Source organism: Ambystoma mexicanum, chromosome 13 (genome assembly GCF_040938575.1).
Source record: "Ambystoma mexicanum isolate Mex_15411 chromosome 13, UKY_AmexF1_1, whole genome shotgun sequence".
Classification (NCBI taxonomy): Eukaryota; Metazoa; Chordata; class Amphibia; order Caudata; family Ambystomatidae; genus Ambystoma; species Ambystoma mexicanum.
In genome coordinates, this window is record NC_090938.1 from 743,017,003 (window position 1) to 743,040,794 (window position 23,792).

Below are 23,792 nucleotides of genomic sequence, written 5' to 3' on the forward strand. Positions count from 1 at the left end.
ATCTTCTGCGTCCTTTTCTACATTTTTATCATGTCTCAACGGGGTCATAACATCTTCGACAGACGATATACGCTCTTCCGCTTCTCCTACTCGCGGCGCTGACACTTATGCAGGTACCATCTCCTGGGACTGACATCCAGACCTACTGCATCTATCCTTTGCTCCAGCTGTGTCTTTGCCTCGTGTACGGCTCTCAAGATTTCCTGGGTAGCCTGAGATTCTGCGTTTCCCCTGTCCTCCATTGTCGACTATTGTCTTGTCTCCGGTGCTTATTGTGTTTTGGGCCCTCCTGTTCTATATGCGTCAATCTTAGACTGATGGTTTGGTTTCTTGCCCTTATACTTATCCATTTTCATAATTGGGTGTAGCGTGGGTATCACTCTTTTGCCCGCTGTATAGTCTTCCAGAGAATTCCCTCCGCACTCTGTCCTGCCCCGCTCCCTCTATCTCCTTTGTTGCTGTGCCTCCTGGTAATAGCGCCTTTTTCCAGCCCCTCTTATGCAGGGCTTCCCACGGCTCCCAGCGCCTGACGATGGGTTGTAGTAGCTACTTTTGTTCCTTGCCGGTTGGCGCTGGGTACTGTGAGAAACCAGAAGGTGTCTCACCCGATAGTCCCCAGGGATCTCTCTCTCAGGTGGCCCGGTCACGGCCATCCCTTTTGGATCCAGACCCTGGGGGTGGGCCAGTGCGGGAGGATCATCTGGGTGAGGGGTCCTTGGGGAGTGGGACGCCTGATGGCGAGACGCGGTATACCTTGCCCGCTAATACCTTTAACCCCTCCTAGCAGGTAGGATACCGGGGAACTTTAACTCCCTCCCCTTCCCTACACGAACACTGCTACACAAACTGCCCACTCTGGGAGAAAACAGACTAATACCCGAGCAATGTACCTGACCTGTCCGAATACCATGGTCAGGCAGAGTCAGGCAGTTACCTTTGACAATACACACCTGACTTCAATTGAACCTCCCCACAAAGATAAAAGGCAGAGTACGAGAGCACACTTTGAGCGAGGCAAAGCACACAAAGGAGCGGTTCTTCCCAGGCAGCAACTGAGCCGATGGAGAGAGACGGCAGACCGAGAAAGGAGAACAAGGAAGGAGATACCCTTGATCTTTTTGACGAGTGATCGTTATACTCCTAGGAACTTGAAAGCAGCATGTGTAAGGCCAACAAGGGAAACCGAAGAATCCTGCATTGTGTGTCTGAGATATCCGAGGCCCGCCTGCAAGAATGACTGAGTCGGGGAGGAGCAGCAGCCGCTGTGGTATCGTCCTTGGCTCCGAGATCAAAGCCGCAAACAGAGAAATCAACACAGCCGGTGAGTTGAAGGAAACTGTACGAGACCGGTCTGTGTTGAAACGAAGGTTGCAAGCAGCAACATTGTTCCCCGAAAGAGCAAACGTTGAAGCGTTTGATGAAAGACGCGGGTAAAGGCCAGACGGCTGATGAATTGTTTGAACATTTAACGTGAACTAAGATAAGAAATAGCAGAGTGGTCTGGCACCGCGTGTGTGCTCAAACAAAGGTCTCTGACTGATGTATCCCACAAAGAAGTGGCAAAAGGAACTGTAATATGTCAATGTGAAAACGAAGAATAGAAATCAAATAAGAATGAATCAAAGTGGTCCTGCAAGGATATAAGTAAAATCCATTGCACAGTGGAAAGTCTTTGATTATGAATAAATGCATCAAGGTCCGAGCCCGATCGAGGGAGACCTATTGTGAATCTGTGTATCCAAGGGGTCCGAGCCTGGCTGAGAGAGACCTAGGGTAAACAGTGCACCCGAGACTTTGTAAGCGTGAGACTCCTGAAGAGAAAGTAACTTTGATGTTGTGTTTTGTATCCAAGCCATTTTACGAATGAGAGACTTTATTGGGAATGAGACTTTGTCACAGAAGGCCCTGGTTTATATCCTGACCTGCATCCTCGTGCTGGAGAAGCCAGAATCTGTGCTAAGCTCGAGTGTGCCACCTTGCCCTGTGCTGAAAACGCAGGGAAGGGAAGCTAATTGACCGGCTGTTCTGAAATATTCTTACTTGAATACTCTTTCTTTTGCATACATCATTTTCCCACACCATTTGTATTTAGAAAAAGGGATTGGCAATAGGTGTATTAGCATAGGCCCTTTTGATTTTGAAAAGACTCCACTAGGACTGTGCTATTTTTACTTTGATGGTTGTAGCCTGCTCCCATCCTTACATTTAGGGTTAGATAGGCGTTCATCCAACCCATTGAAGTTCAATAAACACCCCTGAACTGTGATCACTTGTGTCTGTCTTCACTGTTTGATATCATGCCTTCCTTACAGTACCCAAGCCCACTGTAAGTATGGGTGGTTGTTATTAGTAGACCCGACCCTTCATTGGTGCTAGTGTCTGGCAGCTAGTGTACTGTGTCAGCTAGCGGTAGGTGGTAATCCATAGCTGGCTGTGGTTGTCGATGTGTTCCAGAGATACTGCAGTCTCTGGTTCTATAGTTCCGCTCCCAGGTGGGAATAGATGTGTTAGGAAGTCACGGACACTGACAGGAGTCGGACTCTGGGAGGGCGAGGTCCAGTTTGCTTCTGCAGGTAAACTTTCTGTTGTCACCGAGTCTCACTCCCTCAAAGCACTGTGAATGGAACTAAGCTTCAGGATTCAGGACTCTGTGATTCCAGGAGGGGTAGCTGGGGGGGGGGGTTGGGGACTCTATCTCCCACCTCCACACAGAGGACTGTGTTGATATTCCAGCTCCAGCCTGGTTCCAGGCCCCTGTGCCCCTCTCTCTGCGACCCAACCTACCGGTCCACTACTTTCAGCCTGAGCTCCTCCTCCCAGCCATTCCGGAGCTCACTCCGTTCACTCCTCCACAGGTCCTCCCCGACCTCCAGACTTCACCCACGTGTGCCACAAGGATTCACCTCCTCATCGATTTTGTTCCAAGGTTTAGCACTGCCGTTTTTGGTGCAAATACCTTTTGGGCCCTCAATCCCGGGGCGGGCGGCACTTCTCTGCTGCTACTCCATTTTCTGTGCAACAGCACCCTCCCACCCCGAGATGGGCAATGATGTATCAGCTAATGGTCAGCAGACTGACAGTAACATTCTAGTTCATAGATTGTTCCTCTAGAAATGGCCGTCAAGTTCATGCAAGGACTGGGTGAGAGTACCGGTCTAGTCATTCCACTATTATGGATCAGAATGGGTGTTAGAGGGGCACAAATACCAGAACCTCTCTCTGTCTGGTTTAGAACATTGTTATTACCAATATGTGTACCCCTACAACTTTTTTCATTTGCACACATCCAGTTTCGCTGTGCTCAATAATATGTGATCTCCCTCAGAGACAGTTGCTTGGTTGTTCCAGCAGCCGAATGAGATTGCTGGTCTAGCAGTGGGAATTCATCCTTGACGACAATTGCTTAGCTAGGGACATAAAATACTGGGTTTGTTCAAACGAGAAAATTCTTGGGAGGTGGAAATACTGGAGAATTCATGACAGACTGTGCCGTGATTATGGTAAGTAAGTAACTAGTTCAGTATTGTGGGTTTTTTGGCAATATGTGTCAATTTTAAGTAAATTAGATCGACAATAGGGGTAGTAACAGGTATACCTTTATCAACAGGCATGAAGTGAGGTTCAAACTGAATATCTATAACACAGAAAGTTTGATGGTCCTGTGACACAGAATTACGGTTCCATGTCATTTCATCGCGGGATGTTTTTTCGCAGGGTTTTTTACCGCAATTTTTTTTTCTTGAAAAAAACCATCGAATTTTTGTTTTTATTATTTTGGGGCGGGGGGGTCCCCTGAATCCCCCCATTTTCGAAAAAATTAGAAGGGTTTTTTTGAAAAAAAATTGCGGTAAAAATATCCGCGAAAAAACATTCCGCGACGAAAGGACGTCGTACCAGAATTACTTACCCTAGTGCTGGGAATTCTAGACATGATCTCTTTCTAAATTAAATCCGACAAGAAAAAGAATAGTTATTTTTGACAACATTTTTGATATACAAAATATGTTGAATGACTTTCAGATTGAAGAACTAATGCATTTCTAATGCTTGAGATCTATAAAATTAAGAAATAATCTTTGTGCAAGGATGAAAGCCAAGATAAAGACGTGACACTAAGGTATTTTTAAATTTTAAACTTTAAGATAAGGAGCGCTGTTCTTGAGTTATCAGCATCATTCGATCATATGACATATTCTTCATAAATTCATTATATGCTACAAAATTAATGGTAGCCCCTGTCATTTGTACTCAGGGGATTTACCATTATGGGACAATGATGGAGAGGATACTAAGATAGTAATCTCACCAGGAAAGGTAATTATAATCTCCTCAGAGATACATACCACATTGAAAGTAAATAACAGTAATTTGAGATAATAACTCTCTCCCTTTTTTAAAATACTTTTGTCACCTGCAGATTTCTACAAAAAGGGTGTATGTGTGAACCCAGAATGTGAGGATAGAAGAAGCAGAAATGTTAAAATTGTAAAAAGAAAAATCAGCCTATCCATTACAATGCTCTGTTGAATCATTTGTGTGTTTACATAGCGTTGGAAATTATATATACTCCCAATGAATGTTCTGCAACAATGAGTTGTGAACTGAAACATGTTGAGGATTCTAAGAAACAAAGTTTCCAGGATATGGGCCCATTCTTGTGTATAAGCCTTAAACATTGCGTTTGATAGTCCATCTGGACCCGTTGCTCGTGAGTTAGTAGCTTTAGCTATAATCTCCAAGATGTCATCCAAGTCAAAGGAAAGTATCCACTCATGATTTGTCACCCTTTCCTTGAACATTGTCGTTACCAAAATCAAGGGTGAATAGTGCAATAAAATGGGCTACCCAGGTCTCGTCGGTTATGGGGTTAACTTGTAAAGCCACATGTTGTGTTTTATTCATAAAGTTTAACAGAAACCAAATCTCTGCACTGTTTTTGCTGGCAATAGCTGCCAACATGTGTTCAGCATCTCTTTGGGCTAAAATGCTCCTAGAGCCTCGCTACCAATTACCCTAAGTCTAAAGTTTGTGTTGGTCTCTGGGGGGAATGGACCAGCAGCGGCTTCCATCATTATCGCTCCTGCTAAAATGGCTGAATCCAGATTGTCCGTAAACGTGATTAAGCGCTCACTTGTCACAGCATTCATTCAAATGATTCATGGAAATCCACTGCTGGGTTTGATTGTGCTGGCACAACCCCTGTCAAAGATCCACGCGCTGCCATTTGAAGGAAGTTGCGAATGTCTGAGGATGCCCGCAGTAGAATAATTGGCGGCAAGGCACTTAGCGGTTGCAGCAGAGGCATCAATGGACAGTTAATTGTAGAATCAGTTGCAAGGCGAGGTGCTTGGAGCAACTTTGCCAGCCTTGTGCACTTCAATACATAGGCATAAGACCTATTCCCTATTAATTAAGTTATATTAGGTTAACAAAATAGTTGGCCACTTACTCCTGTCTCTATACTCCTGTCTCTATACAAGGGTTGAAGTCAGAAGAGTGTTCTGTTTCGGTACGGTAAGGCCTTCGTAGGAGATCTGTAGAAGCACCTCCCAGCCTAACAGCACTCCGAGTGCACTCTACGAGTGTGCGCATGCGGGTGTGCGCGGCCCGCACCTTTTATGCAATCCCAGGTGCTTGTAGGCAGGATTTACAGCATCCAGTAGAAAAAATAAAGTCCTTTGATAAAACAGCAATACAATGATTAAAAGCTCAGGGAGAGAAACGTCTTCTTTCTCGCAGTCTCTGAAGTGATGCAACCAAACAGCACTCTGAGTGCAGTCTACAAGTGTTGGTTTCTCCCCTGCACCTGAAGGGCAGTGGGCCTGGAGGATGAGGCAGCTTGGCATGTATCCTTTGGTAGATATGATGGGTTATTTATAACACGCTTAATATCCAGAGGTTTCTAGGCCGGACCTGGGGATCGAACCTGTGTTGCTCCGTGTCGTCTTGCTTCCAAGGCGAGCACGTTGCCTCTGAGCTATCCTCCCGAGCTTGGGGGAGCTTGGGGCTTGGGCGTGCAGGGCAGTTGCCCTGAAGGCTGAGGTAGCTTGGTGTGTATCCTTGGCAGAGGGAGCTTTGAGATGGAGGCAGGGCAGTAGGCCTGGAGACTGGGGTAGCTTGGTGTGTATCCATGGGCAGAGGGGGCGGGGAGTGGACCTGGAGGTTGAGGTGGCTTGGCGTGTATCCTTTGGCAGAGGGGGTGCAGGGCAGTGGGACTGTTAGTGTAGAGTAGGCAGCAAGATGACGGGGTGTGTGCTCTACTCTCTTAGTGGTGAGCGGGCACAGACAAGTGTGTGTCCTTTTTAGTTATACTCTTTTGGTGGGGGCAGGAAGCAATATTTTCTCTGGGCTCTGTCTCTCTCTCTCTGTATTTCTCCTGCTCCATACTGAAATGTGCTTCACAAAGTTATGTGTTGCTTGAAACGCCATCTCTCACTGGCGTGGGCAGCAGCACCAAGCAAACCCAGGCCTTCACTGTCAGAGCGCTGATGAAGAACTCTGTGGTGAGTGGTCCGCTACGTTTACCCACATCGGAGGCCACCGCCATATATGCTGTCACATTGCAGGGAAATAAGAGGTGGATGCTCTGACAGGTGAAAGTGCAGCCTCAAATGGCTTCTCTGGGTGCAGTACGCCATGTTTTGGCATGAGCCTTTTGGCGCAACACTTAGGGCGCAGAGCCCCTTTCGCAGTAGCCAGATTGGCGCAAAAACAAATTTGGCGCTGGCCTAACAAACGGGCACAGGATAACAAACTGAATACGAACTGTGGGGTTCATAAATATATATATTGCCCCCACGAGGACAAGTTGTCCACGTATTGGGCAATAATGCCGTCCCTCGAGAGCAGTAATATCTCACATGTATGTACTTTAAATATCGAACATATTTTTTATATATTGGCATGGAGCTAGGCCCTTAGCCAAAATGCACTTCATCTTTGCACCTTTGCAGGGTTTGAAACTGAGATTCGATGAGAAGGAACTAAAACCAGCTCCTGGGTGTCGGGCATCACCTTGTAGGCAGGAGCACCGCAGGTGAACCAGGAGCTACCAGAGATGCTCCTTAAAATGTTTGTCCATTTTGTATCAACCATTGTGTTTGAATGTGTATTGGATGTGTTCTAATTCTTCTTTATTAACATTCTCAAATACTCAAAGTAAATGTCAGATTTACATGTTTGGAAGGTACCAGTTTGCCCAAATGTAGCTCCTGGTAGCTGTTGGTTTCAAGCTAACCAGGCCTTACTATGCTAGAAGCAGGATCTAAATAGCTTCCAGCTCCCCTCAATTTCGAACCCTGCCTTTGCATGAAAATGAAAAGCTGGAAAGAGCAATTGAGCTGAAAGCGCCTAGGTCATGCCATCCAGTTGGCAGTGACGACGTGCATTTCAGAACCTAGGGTGAGTTTTCCCGGAGAGGTTTTCGCCTGACTGTCACTCCCTCCCGTATAGGGACGAGGCGTGCAGCAGGTCACTTGCAGATCTCTCGCAAAGCAGGACATTTTGGTGCGGCTGTTCTGCTCAGCAGCCTGCATGCCAGGGCACCGCCACATTGATACGAAAGTCACTGCGCCAAAATATGCCGGTGCCTAACAGTCCCTGTGCCTGTCGGCTGTGCCCTAACGGCTGCGCCCTAACGGCCGCGCCGAAACATCCTGCTTCGTCTGGGTGTGCCTTGCTGGTGGTGTGGTGTTGCTTTGTTGCCATCGAGTGGAAAAAAGTGTGAATTGATGTTACACAGACTTGCTAAGCATTATATACAGGATAATGTGAGGGTCAACCTCTGCACAGCAACGGAGGACCACTCCGTTACCAATGATAATGCCGGACACCGGTGCAGCGTGTAGACACGTCTTTATTTAACTTAACACTGAACTCCCCTTTCACCCCGGAATCCCTCCCTAGCCCTGCGTCACTTCCTTCCCCGCTTGGCCCAACGTGGCTCCTCCCCTAACCCAACAACAGCAATGGGCTGTGCTACGCTGCACAACATTACATCTCCCCCTTTTTAACACCATAGATAAACATTTTACCCCATCTCTTCAATCAGTCGATGGGGTTTTATGCAAAATCGCCGAGGGCGTCTCTCTTGTCCTGGCGCTGCAGCCTCAGGATCATCACCGGGTCTGGCAGCCTAGTCCCCTGAGTCTGAGCTATTCCGGTCAGCTCGGGTGGGGTACCACGTGTGCGCGTCTTCACCTGGGCATTTCCTGAAATGCGAGGTGTTTCATGTGATTGTCTTGCGAGACCCTCCTTGTGTCATCAGCATTGTTCCTCTCTTATGTGTTAGAGCCAGCCATTCAGAGGCAAAAGTGGGATCTTCCTTCCGACCTCTAGGTTGTCGCACTACCACCTGGGCTCCCACCACTATGTTGTTTACCTTGGCTCCCCGCCTGGCATCAGCCCTGTCCTTAATTTTCTTTTTCTCCTCCCGATAACGGGCCCGGGCCGGTTATAGTGAGCTCTTGGGGAGAGTAATCGAGCCTTCTGGCAGTCGGGTACATACTGCTCTCCCAAACATGAGGTCAGCAGGACACACTCCTGTGGTGCTGGGCGCGGTGTGTCGGTACTCTCTGAGCAGCTGGTATAGGGTTTGTTTGAATGGGCTATTGGTGACGTTGGCCACCTGCAGAGATCGTTTGATGTTTGCCATGAATCGTACTGCAATTCAGTTGGCTTGTGGCCATAATGGTGTGATCCTCCTATGTTGAAAACCCATATACCTTGCAAAATTTGCAAAGTCCTGACTAGTAAATGGAGGACCATTGTTGAATTTGATGACTTTGGGGATTCCATCATATGTCGAGAGCATCTGATCCAGCACAGGTATGACACAGGTGGCAGATGTGGACTCAATCACCCGAAGGAGGGCGTGGTGGTCCGTGATGACTGAACGCTTTTCTGTAGAGAAACAAATGAAATTACTCACAGGCCCACACAAGGGCCAGGCTCCTTTTCTCGAGCCTGCAAGTATGCCTACTTTGTGTGCATGAGGCTCCGGCTGGCATATGTCACTATCTACGAGTTGTGTGGATTATCCTGGTCCTGTTGTGTCAGAATGGCACACAGGCCGACTGGGCTGGTGTCCACGACCACCTCTGTGGTTCTGTCAGTGTGGAAATAAGCCATGTTCCTCTGCCTTCAAAATGCTATTACGGATGTTCTCAAAGGCTTACTGGCATTCCTTTGTCCTTTGAAACGCCTGGTCACATTTCATGAGGTGTCTGAGAGATGTACTAATGGTGGCGTAGTCCTGCAGGTATCTTGAGCAATAGCTAGAAAGCCAGACGAACGAGCGTAGCTCAGACACATTCTGCGGTCTCGAGGCGGTGTTGAGCGCTGCTACTTTGTCATGGTCAGGTCGCATGCCTCGTTCAGAAAAGAGGTGTCCGAAAAATCTTAATGAGCCCTTGCGGAACACGCATTTGTTTTTGATCATTATCAGCCCCGCCACCTCAAGCGCTAAACATAGTCGGTACAGTACGGCATCATGTTCCTCTGTGGATCTTCCAAAGACCAGGACGTCATCCAAGTAATTTAAGCAGTTAGGGATGTCGTATAACCTTGTGAAATTCGTCCTGAAAGATTTTGTGTGCAGATGATATTCTGACACTGAGTCGTTTATATCAGAACAGGCCCATATGTATCAAGAATGTGGTGATGTATCCCGACTCAGGGACAATTTCTAGCTGGTGATATCCCTTTTTGAGTTCTAGTTTCGAGAACACCTTTGCTCCGTGGAGTAAGTGAACCATGTCTGTGATTCGAGGCACCTGATGTCTCTCTCTTTGTATCGCCTCATTTGCCCTTCTCATATCTACACATAGCCGGATGGACCCTTCGGCTGCTTTTTTGGGGACCGGAACTATGGGGGATACCCAGGGTGTGGGCTCTATGGCGGGTTCAATGGCGTGTTGGTCCAATAGTTTCTTGAGTTCGTCCTCCACCTGTTTCTGTATGTTGACTGATATGCCCCGATAGTGTTGGGCTATCGGCTAGACGTCGGGATCTATATGAAGTTGTATTTTGCAGTTTCTGAGCTTTTGCCGAGCCCTTTGAACAGTTTTGTGAATGTCCTTTCAATGTCCAAAAAGAGGTCAGGGCGCCCCTCTGCAAGAAAGAACAAGGCATGATAACCTGTCCTGTGGGAATGTACCCACTGAGAATCTTCAGCCACATGTTTTACCTCACTGTACCTTTCACAAAGGAGGACTACCATTTGCATATCAGTCTTTGTCCTTCACTCTTAAGCAGTCCAGCACTGAAATGCTAGGCAATCCTCCTTTGAACAAGAGTACCAAACCAACAGCAACCCCAGACACGTGTTTCTGCTTAGTCCGGGCTCATCAGTGAGGTGGAGCTGTGCCTCTCTGAGGACAGTAAGCAAGGGGTTCACGTCTGGATAACTGTAGGTAACTTAGGGTGACCAACCCCAAGTTCCTTTTAACTTTAAAAAGAGGTCAGGGCGCCCCTCTGCGTGAAAGAACACGGAATGATAACCTGTTCTGTGGGAATTAACCCACTCAGTCCGCAGCGACATGTTTTACCTCACTGTACCTTTCACAAAGGAGGAATACCATTTGCATATCAGTCTTTGTCCCGCCCACTTGAGCAGTCCAGCACTGAAATGCTAGGCAATCCTCCTTTGAACAAGAGTACCAAACCAACACCCACCCCAGACAGGTGTTTTCAACTGGTAGGGGACGTGTACCAGCCCCATGTCTACTGCGGTCTTGAAGCTGAGGATACACCCACTGTTGGTCTCTGTCTTGAGCACATGAAGCTGGAGGCGTGCTGCATGTGCTTTGCATGAGCAGACTGCTGAAATTACTCCTCTGCATGGCAGGGGTGTTGTGGACCCATACAGGTAGATGTCTATGGTCGACGGTTAGCTTTGGGGCTCTGGGAGCCTGTTGTATGCCTCCACACTTAGGATGTTTACCATCGTCGATGAGGAACTCAGCAGGGATGTCATTAATGTGCATGATCAGTGTTGGGCTATGCCCCTTAGCCACATCATTGTTCAGTGTCCATATGTAGCCCTTTTTCCTCTGATCGTCTTTGGACGATAGAGAGTCACTGCTTGGCGCGGATCGTACTTTGATGTAGCGAACATGTCACCTGGAGCGCCACTGTCTGTGTCCGTCAGAGGCTGGTTGACTGCAGGGGTATGATCTGGTGCTCTTGAGGTCATCCAGCCTGTATCTTCTTGTCTCACTTCCAGTCCCGGCCTCGTGTGAGCTTGCCTGCGTGGCTCTCCACCTCTCTTACTATGGAATGGCATCCACAGCAGGTCTCTATGCTATTGTTCCATTATCTGTAACTTTCGGGTGACCCCTTATATCTCTGACCCCCATTTATGCTTTTTGTTACTTTCATAGGATGCCCTATGTCGGCTTTCCAGCTCATCCAACTGGCTGTGGATGTCTAATCTCTCCCGCCTCCAGCACTTCTCAGTGGATGTCTTGTATCTCTCCCCTCCAGCTCTGCTCCCCGTACTCTCAAAGGATGTCTTGTATCCCTCCCCTCCAGCTCTTCTCCCCGTACTCTCAGGGGTTGTCTCATATCTCTGCCCTCCAGCCCTGCTCACTGTACTCTCAGGGGATGTCTCGTATCTCTCCCCTCCAGCTATGCTCTCTTCTGCTTCCTCACCTTGAATCAGCTGTTCTGCGCGCTCTGCACATTTGCAGTCCCTACTTCAGCTGAATCCGTGTTTCTCCCAAAGGTAAGCCACTGGGGCTCACATCTCCAGCATTGGCCCCAATATCATGCCAATAATTTCATTATGTGTGCGAGCGCTACTGTTTCTGAAATGTTTGCCGTGGGTGGAATGCTCTGCATAATTGAAGTGCTTTGTTCACTATGGTCACGGAAAGCCGTTTGACCGTTTAGCACTTGTTTTTTTAACCTGGTGCCTGACAATTCAAGGGCACCTCTGTTTCATCCCATATGGCCCTGTGGCACTCGGCCACATCCAAGATGGCGGCTCGCTTACTGCATTGAATCCTGCTGCATTGACTTCCTTCAGCGAGCCCGCCCCATTGGCTACTTCGTTTTCTTCTTCAACCATTGGGTGCACCAGCAGTGCGGAGCCGGCCCTTCCTCAAAGACTGCATCTAAGGCCCCTGTCTTCTTCATGTCCACTACCAGAATGCTACTTGATATATTTTCTTGTCACCCCTGCATTCAAACTTCCTTGACGCCGCGACCTCACTCTACCTTGAAATCTGGACTTCCATAACACTTCCTCCATAACTATGGGTACATTCCCTACTCTTGGCACGTTTCTACCCCCTTGTGCCTCAGCCCCCCTCTCTGCTTGTCCCCCATGTTTGCACCTCTGATTACACTGCATGTTCACACCCACTTCTAACTTCTGTATCTGGGTGCTTTCCAAATTTTGCTGTGTTTTCATGTATTTAGCTTAATTCAGATTTGGCTATGTTTCAATGCATTTAGCTTAATTCAGATTTGGCTATGTGTTCATGCATTTAGCTTAATTCAAATTTGGCTGTGTTTTCATGCATTTAGCTTAATTCAAATGTGGCTGTGTTTTCATGCATTTAGCTTAATTCAGATTTGGCTGTGTTTTCATGCATTTAGCTTAATTCAGATTTGGCTGTGTTTTAATGCATTTAGCTTAATTCAAATTTGGTTGTGTTTTCATGCATTTAGCTTAATTCAAATTTAGCTGTGTTTTCATGCATTTAGCTTAATTCAGATTTGGCTGTGTTTTCATGCATTTAGCATAATTCAAATCTGGCAGTGTTTTCATTCAGTTGGCTTAGTTGCAATCCTCTTTTTTGCCTATCCTTACCTCTCTTTCTATCCTTTTTCTCTAACTCCCCCTTTGTTGCCTGTATGCTTGCCTGTTGTATCTCGCCCCCCTCTGTTTGCTTAGATGTCTGCTTAATTAAATCCCTCTTCTTGCTGTCCCCTCATTTCTCCTCTCCCCCCTCCCTTCACTGTATCCTTAGCACTTACTATCAGAAATGTCGCCGAACTGTATGATAGCAGCTTGTTTGTCTCCTCCCCCCTCACTTGTTTTTTCCTCCCTCTCCCCCTCCAGCACTATCTGAATTGTCGTCAGGCTAAGTAGGATAGTTGCTTGTTTTGTTCTCCTTCTCCCTGTTTCCCCTCCCCCCACCTCTTGTTAAATTCTGGCACTACCAAAATTGTCATCAGGCCTAGTAAGGTAGCCGCTTGTCTGTCTCATTCTCCTTCCCACCCCCCAGCCCCCTTATCACTGTCAAAAAGCTCTTGCACTATCTGAAATGTCGCCAGGCCGAGTATGATAGTTAATTTCACATTCTTAATGTATCAAGGACTTATAAGAATGTCACTGTATTCTCCCTTGTTCCCTCCCTGCCTTGAAGCGCTTTGAAACACATTGTGTATAGGCGCTATATAAATAAACAATCAATTCAATTCAATACTCTCAGGGGATGTCTTCTATCTCACCCATCCAACACTGCTCCCTGTACTCTCAGGGGATGTCTCGCAATCTCACCCACCCAGCACTGCTCCATGGACTCTCGAAGGCTCCCTTGAGCCTCTCTGCCCTGAGCCGCTCTACACATATATGAAGCCATTGCTCTCACCTCAAGCTCGGATGCTTTCCTGCTTTCTTCCTCTACCCACTCCTGCAGGTCCTTCCGCTCTTGTTTCAGATGCTCCATGTGGCTGTAAAGTTTATCCTACAAGAATAAAACCAGTTTGTTAGTCAAAAGATTTCCTGTAAATAAATAATCTACACAGACAACAAGGCAGAAGGGTCCCAGGACAGCCTCGCTCTTTCCCTACACCTGTATATAGTCTATGAAGAAAGCCCCCTGTATTTTCTCTTAAGCACACTTACAGTGTACAATGTATGCTCCCTCAGACTCCCTGCTGCTCCCATAGGCTAATGGACAGTCTATAAAGAATGCTCCCTCAGACTCCCTGCTGCTCCCATAGGCTAACAGACAGTCTAGAGTCTATGCTTCCTCAGACTCCTAGGTGCTCCCATAGGCTAAGGGACAGTCTATAAAGAATGCTCCCTCAGGCTCCCAACTGCTCCCATAGGCTAATGGACAGACTATAAAGAATTCTCCCTCAGACTCCTAGCTTGCTTCTCCCACAGGTTAATGTATAGTCTATAACAGAGGTCTTCAAACTGTGGGGCGCGGCCCCATCCCAGAGGGGTGGCGGGGGGAGGGGGTGGCAAGAGCCCAGCATGAAATGTAAAAAAACAACTAAAAAAAATATATATATTTTTTTTTGAGATTGGAGGAAATGGGCAGGGGCGGCTCACATAGTCAGACTGGACAATAAAACTGTCTCAGGCACCAATGAAAAAGCAGCCCGCAGTTGCAAATGGATATTCATTCCTTTAGTCACAGACTGTTTGAATAGTACCCAAGGGGGTGTTTTTTGTTAAGCAAATTGTGATATTTAAAGAATTTTCATTCAGCAACAATGGTCAAAACTACCAGCTGCATAGAGAAGTAACTCATCAAGCTGGCCCACATTGGCCAAAAAAGGGGCCGTTTTGACTGGCTTACACTAGCATTTTGCATTTTTGGTACGGGCATTGCCCTATTGCCCCATAGGCCAGTCCGAACCTGGCGGCTCATCCATAATGGGCGAAGGGGCGTCCACCCAGTGGCCCCCCACCCATTATGGAGGAGCCGAGGAGCCAGCCCAGTGAAACACTGAGCACTCCCTCTGCTGCTTTTTACAGCTGAGGGAGTGCTCCTGGGCTGGCTAAACTGTATCCCTTTGACAGTTCAGTTCCCCAGCCATGCATGCTCACTGAGCCATGCAAGGCTGGAGGCGTTTTGCTTCGCAAGCCTTGCATAGCTCATTAGAAATGCTGGCTAGGGCACAGCATGTCTGTATGTGAGAGGAGGAGCTCCTGCGCCACCTCACACATACGGACAGAGCAAACTGGAGCAGGGCATTTCAGCACCCACGTGCAGGCCCCTGCAGAAGGTACATTTATGTTCATTTATTTGTTATTTAAATATTTGTATGGATGCGTGTATGCTTGTGTTATGATTGAGTGTATGGTGATGGGTGCTTGTATGAATGATAGAGTGATTGTTGTGTGAATGTGCGTGTATGTGTGTGTGTGTGTGTGTGTGTGTGTGTGTGTGTGTGTGTGTGTGTGTGTGTGCGCGTTTGTTTTGGTCCGTTGAGCTGATTTTGGCGAGTGCAGGGTAATGGGGGGGGGGAGGAGGGTTGTACAACAAAGGCATTTTAAAAATGCCTTTTTTGCACAATCCCCTACCCAGCTGGCAAAATCAGCTCTCCTTCTGAGGTGCTGTGGAGCCCAGGGGATAGGAAAGGGATATTGTTTACTGGATATCTATCATAGATGTCCAGTCAAAAATATCATGCTTTCCCCCCTTTGCCCCCCATCGCCAATTGCAAACTGTTTGGCTTTTTTTTTAAAGTATGCTCTAAAGTGCAACATTTTAACCCATTATTTAAAAATAATTCACGGTAGGGAAACCCCCCGAACCGCCCTTGATTGGTTCGGGCTCCCTCGATACGCTCGGTCGCTATGGCATTTTCGTGGGGAATATTTATGCTCCTCCACTTAAAAAATGTACCAGCTCCCACTGGCCCTCGGACTGTGTTGGGAACGGGGTGGGGGGAGCCCAGGGACTGTGGTGGGAGCAGGAAGGGCAGGAGCACTGGGATAGTGGTGGGATCAGGGTGGGGAGAGCCCAGGGTCTGTGGTGGGGTAGGGAGAGCCCAGGAACTGGGTAGGAGTGGGATGAGGGAGCCCAGCGACTGTGATGGAAGCAGGTGGGGGAGCCCAGGAACTATACTGGGAGTAGGGTGCAGTGACGGCGCGCAATAGTTCATAGCCATTTGTACATACTGCCCATTTGGCATTTTTGGGGGGGCCCGGCCTGCCCAAATTTTGCTCTGGGGGGGCCTAGGCCAAAAAAGTTTGAAGACCACTGGTCTATAAAGAATGCTCCCTCAGACTCCTAGCTGCTCCCATAGGCTAAAGCAGTCTATAAATAATGCTCTCTCAGACTCCTAGGTGCTTCCACAGGCTAACAGACAGTCTAGAGGGTATGCTCCCTCAGACTCCTTGCTGCTCCCATAGGCTAATGGAGTCTCTAAAGAATGCTCCCTCAGACTAATTGCTGCTCCCATAGGCTAATGCAGTCTATAAAGAATGCTCCCTCAGATTCCTAGCTTCTCCCATTTGCTAATGTACAGTCTATAAAGAATGCTCCCACAGACTCCTGGCTGCTCCTATAGGCTAATGTACAGTCTATAGAGAATGCTCCCTCAGACTCCTAGCTGCTCCCATAGACTAATGTACATTCTATAGAGAATGCTCCCTCAGTCTTCTAGCTGCTCCCCATAGGCTAATGTACAGCCTATAGAGAATACTCCCTCAGACTCCTTGCTGCTCCCCTAGGCTAATGTAGAGTCTATAGGGAATGCTCCCTCAGACTCCCGACTGCCCCATAGGCTAATGTACAGTCTATAGAGAATGCTCCCTCAGTCTTCTAGCTGCTCCCCATAGACTGGTTTACAATCCATAGCTCATCCATCTTGGAAGACACTCTGTTCATAGAGGTCCTAAGGTCATCAATCCTCATATCCTTTCCCCCATTAAATATTAATGGTGACACCACCCACGACACATATGTAACCAGATCTGAGATCCTTGACCTGCCACAAACACATCTAGTTCTCCTCGGCAGACCCTCCTACAGTGGGAGATTTATGGTCCTGGATATTGCACCCTCAGCAGGAGCACCCACAGAGAAGCTTGGGATATCCACACATGGCACACGTGAGGTCATGTGTGAGGTCACATGCTGGGCACATGCCAGGTTACGTGCATTGCAATGATCAGAGAGTGAAGGTTAAGCAGAAACCTTAACATTGGGTGAAGTGGGGCAGGGGGTGGGGGGCTGAAGTCGAGTAGCACCAGCCTCGCATGGGATGGGGCTGCGCCCCAGGGCTGGGTCCAACCATTGCCCATCTGCAGGGAGCTCGCCATTGGATGAAGTGAGGGGGCTGCCGTCGAGCAAGAGGACTGGAGTCAGAAGAGGGGCTGGAGTCAAAAGAAGGGAGATTTTAGGGGTTAATTGGGGGAACAACCTCCATTTATGTATTTCCTTAAAAGAAGAGCCTCATTAGAAGTGAACCCACACCTAAAATCTGCTGCTTTGACATGGAGTTAATACTAGCATGTAAAGCGGCAGCAACTGTCCATGCAGAATTACTGCATGTCCTGTGGGATTCCATAATGGGGAATAGCAGCAGCCATGCAGTGTATTACTGACCAAGACATACCACACACACACCCTGTACTCTGTGGCAGACTCCACACAGTATGAGATGCAAGGTCCCAAACATGCCACATACACCCCATGTACTCTTGGGCAGGCCCCACTCACCATCAGCTTTAGGATCCCAAGACATGCAACATTCATCACGTGCACTCTTGGGCATTCTCCACCCAGCACCTTAGGTTCTATCCATGGCATGTGTACTCTCTGGATGCGGGGGCATCGTGGGACATGTGGTTCCTGTCTGGTCACATATGCAATTTGTACATTTGGTCAGCCTTATTCTGTGGCAACCCTTTGGTCCCAAGCTTGTTATATGAACATTGTGTGGTCTTGGGCATCTTACTATAGACGACACAAGGTGTGACCTTTGTGAGCTCAGACCCTTCACATAATATGCATGGTGTGCCCTTAGGCTGCCTCCTAAATTGGACAAACAGCGTGCACCCTAAGGTCACAGACCCGTCTAATGCACACCGTGGTACTTTGGACAGACACTTTGATTCCTGCCCCTTTACATACTCTACTTGTGCTCCTGGGCACCCTTATGAAGGTGCCGGGAGGGTGCCTTTTGCCACCAGTCAAGTCACACACAGTGTGCTCTTGGGCCCTTCTTTATAGGACACACTGTGTGAGCTCTATGCTGCAGAGATACCTGGCACACACTCAGGTGTGTGGTTCTCTTCACTGTGCAGCTGCACGTGCTGGACCTCCTCCTTAAGGGGTTCACTGTGGCTATAATGAGTGCCATCACATCCACAACTTTACCCATCTTCCCCGGGAGGCTGACCCCCACTATTCTCCTCGATGTACATACAGCACACATACTGTGTAATCCTGGACGCCAGTGTCTGGAATGGGAAGCATTATGCACGTCCTCCTTTCGCCCCAGAGCTATAGTGCAAACTACGCAGACCTACAGCACACACACCTTGTACTCCTGCACAGCAGCTGGAATGAAGAGCAGTGTGTGAGAACCCCACCCTCCACCCAACCCCATGTCCCTATAACACACATACACCTTGTACTCCTGGACAGGCGCTGGAATGAGGAGCACTGTGCAGAGAACCCACCCATGTCCCTGGCCTACAGCACACATTCCTTGTACTCCTGGGCAGGCGCTGGAATGAAGAGCACTGTGTGAGAACCCACCCATGTCCCTATAGCACACTTACCTTGTACTCCTGGGCAGCCTCTGGAATGGGGAGCACCGTGTGAGAACCCCACCCTCCACCCAACCCCATGTCCCTATAACACACATACACCTTGTACTCCTGGACAGGCGCTGGAATGAAGAGCACTGTGTTAGAACACACCCATGTCCCTATAGCACACATACCTGGTACTCCTGGGCAGCCTCTGGAATGGGGAGCACTGTGTAATAACCCCCCATGTCCCAGACCTATAGCACACTTACCTTGTACTCCTGGGCAGCCTCTAAAATGGGGAGCACTGTGTGAGCTCTGTGACCCCTGGATTCCCGGCAGATCACACAGATGGGTCTCTGGTCATCCTCGCAGAAGAGTTTCAGTTTCTCTTCGTGTTCTCTGCACATGTTCTCCTCCTGGGGGGTGTTGCTGGGGGCCTGAAGCTGTTTGGCTATTTCCACCACGTTCGCCACTAGCCTGATGGGTCGGAGGGTTTTGCTGTGTGAAGTTTCCCTGCACTGAGGGCAGGGGAAGTTTGCCTCCAGTCCCTCCCAGCACTGAGTGATGCAGGACAGGCAGAAGGCATGTCCGCACTCCACAGACACCGGCTCTGTGAAGTATTCCAGGCATATGGAGCAGGTGGCCTCCTCCTTCAGGCTCTGGAGCGGGGCGGATGCGGCCATGTTCAGCAATAGAAAAAAAAGTGAAGTTAGTTTCGTTTCACATCAGAGCCCATGAAGTGGGCGTGCCTTATACACACCCTGGAGGACCGTGAGGTTTTTACTGGTTGTGGGACATTCCTATCAAGCTGGGTGGGCGTGTCCTCAGTAGAGCAGGCACTGGTGTGGCCTTGGAACAAAAAGAGACCTTGGAAAATGCTTTAGAAGATCCTCTCCTCCCCTCCCCCAATTACACCGAGCAGGCAAGAGCAATCCCTGTAAAGGTGAGGATTTCGAGGGATTCCCCCTGCAGAAAGCTTTTAAAATGCAGTTTCAACCAATTTTTTCAAGCACATTTTTCCATATTGGGATTTTCCTATAACGTCTTCTTTTTGTTGGTGTGTTTTATAGCGCCATGAGAGCTGCTTCTGAGCACTGTCCAGAGTTATGTATTTAACATTGCATAGCACCTTGAAACGCATTTGCCTCATGTTAAGCTTCTTTATTGTGTGCCACTTTCTTTTGCAAATGGTGTGTGGTCACAAATTGTGCGTCTGCCACAGTTTTTCCTGATTCCACTTCCGAGGTAATCCAATAAGCGACCCGGGCAGCAATGCCAGAGGCAGGATGTATTTCCATGCTGCTGCGACCCGGGCAGCAATGCTAGAGGCAGGATGTATTCCCATGCAGCTGTTACCCAGGCAGCAATGCCAGAGGCAGGATGTATTTCCATGCTGCTGCGACCCGGGCAGCAATGCTAGAGGCAGGATATGTTTTCATGCAGCTGCGACCCAGGCAGCAATGCTAGAGGCAGGATGTATTTCCATGCAGCTGCAACCGAGGCAGCAATGCTAGAGGCAGGATATGTTTTCATGCAGCTGCGACCCAGGCAGCAATGCTAGAGGCAGGATGTATTTCCATGCAGCTGCGACCCAGGCAGCAATGCTAGAGGTGGGATGTATTCCCATGCAGCTGCGACCCGGGCAGCAATGCCAGAGGCAGGATGTATTCCAATGCAGCTGCGACCCAGGCAGCAATGCCAGAGGGAGGATATATTTTCATGCAGCTGCGATCCGGGATTCAATGCTAGAGGCAGGATGTATGTCCATGCAGCTGTGACCCAGGCAGCAATGCTAGAGGCGGGATGTATTCCCAGGCAGCAATGCCAGAGGCAGGATGTATTCCCATGCAGCTGCGATCCGGGATTCAATGCTAGAGGCAGGATGTATGTCCATGCAGCTGTGACCCAGGCAGCAATGCTAGAGGCGGGATGTATTCCCATGCAGCTGTGACCCAGGCAGGAATGCTAGAGGCAGGATGTATTTCCATGCAGTTGCGACCCAGGCACAATGCTAGAGGCAGGATGTATTCACATGCAGCTGAGACCCAGGCAGCAATGCTAGAGGCGGGATGTATTCCCATGCAACTGCGTCCCGGGCAGCAATGCTAGAGGCAGGATTTATTCCCATGCAGTTGTGACCCGGGCAGCATGATAGAGGCAGGATGTATTCCCATGCAGCTGCGACCCAAGCAGCAATGCTAGAGGCGGGATGTATTTCCATACAGCTGCGAACCAGGCAGCAATGCTAGAGGCAGGATGTATTTCCATACAGCTGCGAACCAGGCAGCAATGCTAGAGGCAGGGTTTATATCCATGCAGCTGCGACCCACGTAGCAATGCTAGAGGCGGGATGTATTTCCATGCAGCTGGCACCTGAGCAGCAATGCTCGGTTCTACGTTATTTCGCCGCAGTATTTTTCATCGCAGGTTTTTTCATTGCCGTTTTTTTTTTTTTAAACTCATCGGTTTATTTTTTTTTTTTTTTGGGGGGGTTACCCCCACAAATCCCCCTTTTTTTTTTATTCCTTTACACCCCAAACCATATATTTAATTTTTTAACCACCCCCAAAAAAAAAAAAAAACGATGAATTTTTTATCGAAATAAAAAGGGCGATGAAAAAGCATGCGATGAAAAATACCACGGTGTAATGCATGTTTACCCAATGCTAGAGGCGGGATGTATTCCCATGCAGCTGCGACCCAGGCAGCAATGCTAGAGGCGGGATGCATTCCCATGCAGCTGCGACCAGGCAGCAATGCTAGAGGTAGGATGTATTTCCATGCAGCTGCGACCCAGGCAGCAATGCTAGAGGCAGGATGTATTCCCATGCAGCTGCGACCCAGGCAGCGATGCTAGAGGCAGGCTGTGTCCCCATAGAGCTGTGACCCAGGCAGCAATGCTAGAGGCGGGATGTATTTCCATGCAGCTGCGACCCAGGCAGCAATGCTAGAGGCAGGATGTATTCCCATGCAGCTGCGACCCAGGCAGCGATGCTAGAGGCAGGATCTATCCCCATGCAGCTGGACCCAAGGCAGCAATGCTAGGAGCAGGATGTATTTGTATTTTGTATTCATTTTATTTGTAAAGCGCTCCTGGCCCAGGGGCAGCTGGGCGCATACATATCCAGTTACACAACATATGAGAACATTTTTACAAGTTACAGCGTTAAATATAAGTGTAGGATAAAAAAAGGTTACAGAAACACTTGTATATTGACACTGGTACACAGTATACTCATTCAATACATAGTATTTAGAAGGAAGTACAATCAGAGAGTATAGTGGGGAGTTACTCATGTAATGGCAAGCCTTCTGAAATCTCTATAAGGAAGTTAGGCTATCGCTGAGTCCAAGTCCTGAAGGCAGCGTTTAGTATTGCACTTGAATAAATGGAAGGAAGGTTCTGATCTGAGGGAGGCAGGGAGCGTGTTCCATAACTTGGACGCCAGAACTGGGAAACTAGCACCCCCTGAGTTTTGAAGTTTAAATCTCGGTATGGACCTCTTGTGAACTTGGGCAGCTCTAAGTGGTCTCAAGGACGTTTGTGAAGAAAGTTGGTTGGTAAGCTAGGCTGGAGCGAGGTTAGCCCTAGCTTTGTGTATTAGAGCAAGTGTTTTAAGTGAAATTCTGTGCTCAACCGGTAGCCAGCGCAAGTTGCGTCTGGTGTCAAAAATTTGAACCTTCTTCGGGATGTTGAGGGCTGCCCTGATGGCATTATTTTGAATTACTTGTAACTTGTTGATGTTTTTTTGGCTAGTCCCTAAGTAAAGGGCGTTACAGTAATCCATTTTGGGCAAAACTAAAGTTCTGGCAAGTGTGATGCAGTTAGGTGTAGTGGTGAAAGGCCTGCAAGTGGTGATTAATTTGCAAGTGTATGCAGATGATGTTACTACCGCGTTTGTTTGTCTGGAGAAGGATAGGGTGGCGTCGAGGTAGATGCCAAGTGTTTTGGTGTTGTTAGAGACGGTAATGGTGTTGCCATCTATAGTAAAGGATTTAAAGGCAGTGTTCAGTTTGTTCAGTTTAGCGTGAGTACCAAGGATTAGCAGCTCAGTTTTATCGCCATTTAGACAAAGTCTGTGTTGCGCCATCCATGCTTGTATCACTGAGTAGATTTCATTAACAGTTTTGCTGTCAGTTGTATAGTCTCCAGTGATGGGAATGAGTATCTGGGTGTCGTCTGCATAAGTAGTATACGTAACACCCAGATAGTCAAGGATGTCGAAGAGAGGCTCCGTAAAGACATTGTAAAGCGTAGGGGAAACACATGAACCTTGCGGGACCCCACAAGGTACAGGGGAGGGTTCAGCGGAGTCGGTGGGAGAGAAGACCCTCATAGTTCTGTTAGCCAGGAAGGAGCTAATCCATGTAGTGGCTGAGTCAGAAAAATGTGCTGCTGTTTTCAAATGGTGGCAGAGCGTTTGATGATTGACATAATCAAAAGCTGCTGAAAGGTCAAGCAGTAGTAGGAGGGCTAGTTTGCCATTGTCTTTTAAGGCTTGGATTTGTGTGGTGAGATTGATCAAGGCAGTTTCCGTGCCATGTCTTGGTCGGAAACCGGATTGCCTGAGTCCCAGCAAGTTGTTGGATTTGAGGTAAGCCTGAATTTGCAGGTAAGCAGCTCGGTCCAATATTTTTAGTAAAAAGGGCACCGTTGTGATGGGCCTATAGATGGACGGGTTGGCTGGGTCATGTTAGGCAGAAACCTGTGCAGTTCCCTTGGGGAACACTGCAAAAGATTTAAGACTACAGGTAGAGCAGTAAACCCCTTTGGTAGCAGTCTGTACCACCCAGATTTACCTGGTAGCTGTGGCTGAGCAGTCAGACTTCTCTCAAGAAGAGTTAGGCAGTATGTAAAGTATACACAATATGTACCAAAACACAATAGCACAAGCAAACACTGACCAGAGCTTGGTTTCAAAAGTATATAGTTATTTATTTAAAATACACATAAGTTAAAAACACTCTAGCAAAAATATAGTAAACACTTCAAACACAGTTATAATGAAAGTAGATTCAATCCTTTCTCCTATCTAGACAACTCTAGGTTAACACCACTTAATTAAAACAGAGGTGAGTGCTTAACGTTAGATGACACTCTAGTAGTTTCCAAGAAAGGGAGAGAAAAAGCAGAAATGGGTTAAACACACCACTCTAAGGTCCAGAACACTTGCAATAGGCTCAAAGAAGCACAAAGTCACAGGTGAGCAAAAGTCACTAGGCAGGGCCCACTCTTAGAGTAGCCGGAGCGAAAATGTGCCCAAGATCACACTGTTAGTTAGAGATTCAAAGTCTTGCAAGGAGTCAAAAAGAGTTTAGAGTGGCTCAGAAAGTT

At 48.0% G+C, this 23,792-nt stretch overlaps 1 protein-coding gene across 1 annotated transcript in view; it reads right to left on the bottom strand.

The window, feature by feature from the left end:
• Nucleotides 1–19,170, bottom strand: part of LOC138521880 (E3 ubiquitin-protein ligase TRIM39-like) — a 164,650-nt gene extending 145,480 nt beyond the window's left edge. The window contains exons 1-2 of the mRNA XM_069635042.1: nt 18,727–19,170; nt 13,602–13,697 (exon numbers count right to left, since the gene is read on the bottom strand). Coding sequence (XP_069491143.1) covers nt 13,602–13,697; nt 18,727–19,140 — 510 coding nt within the window. The 5' untranslated portion in view covers nt 19,141–19,170. The remainder of the gene's footprint in view (nt 1–13,601; nt 13,698–18,726) is intronic.
• Nucleotides 19,171–23,792: the final 4,622 nt, after the last annotated feature.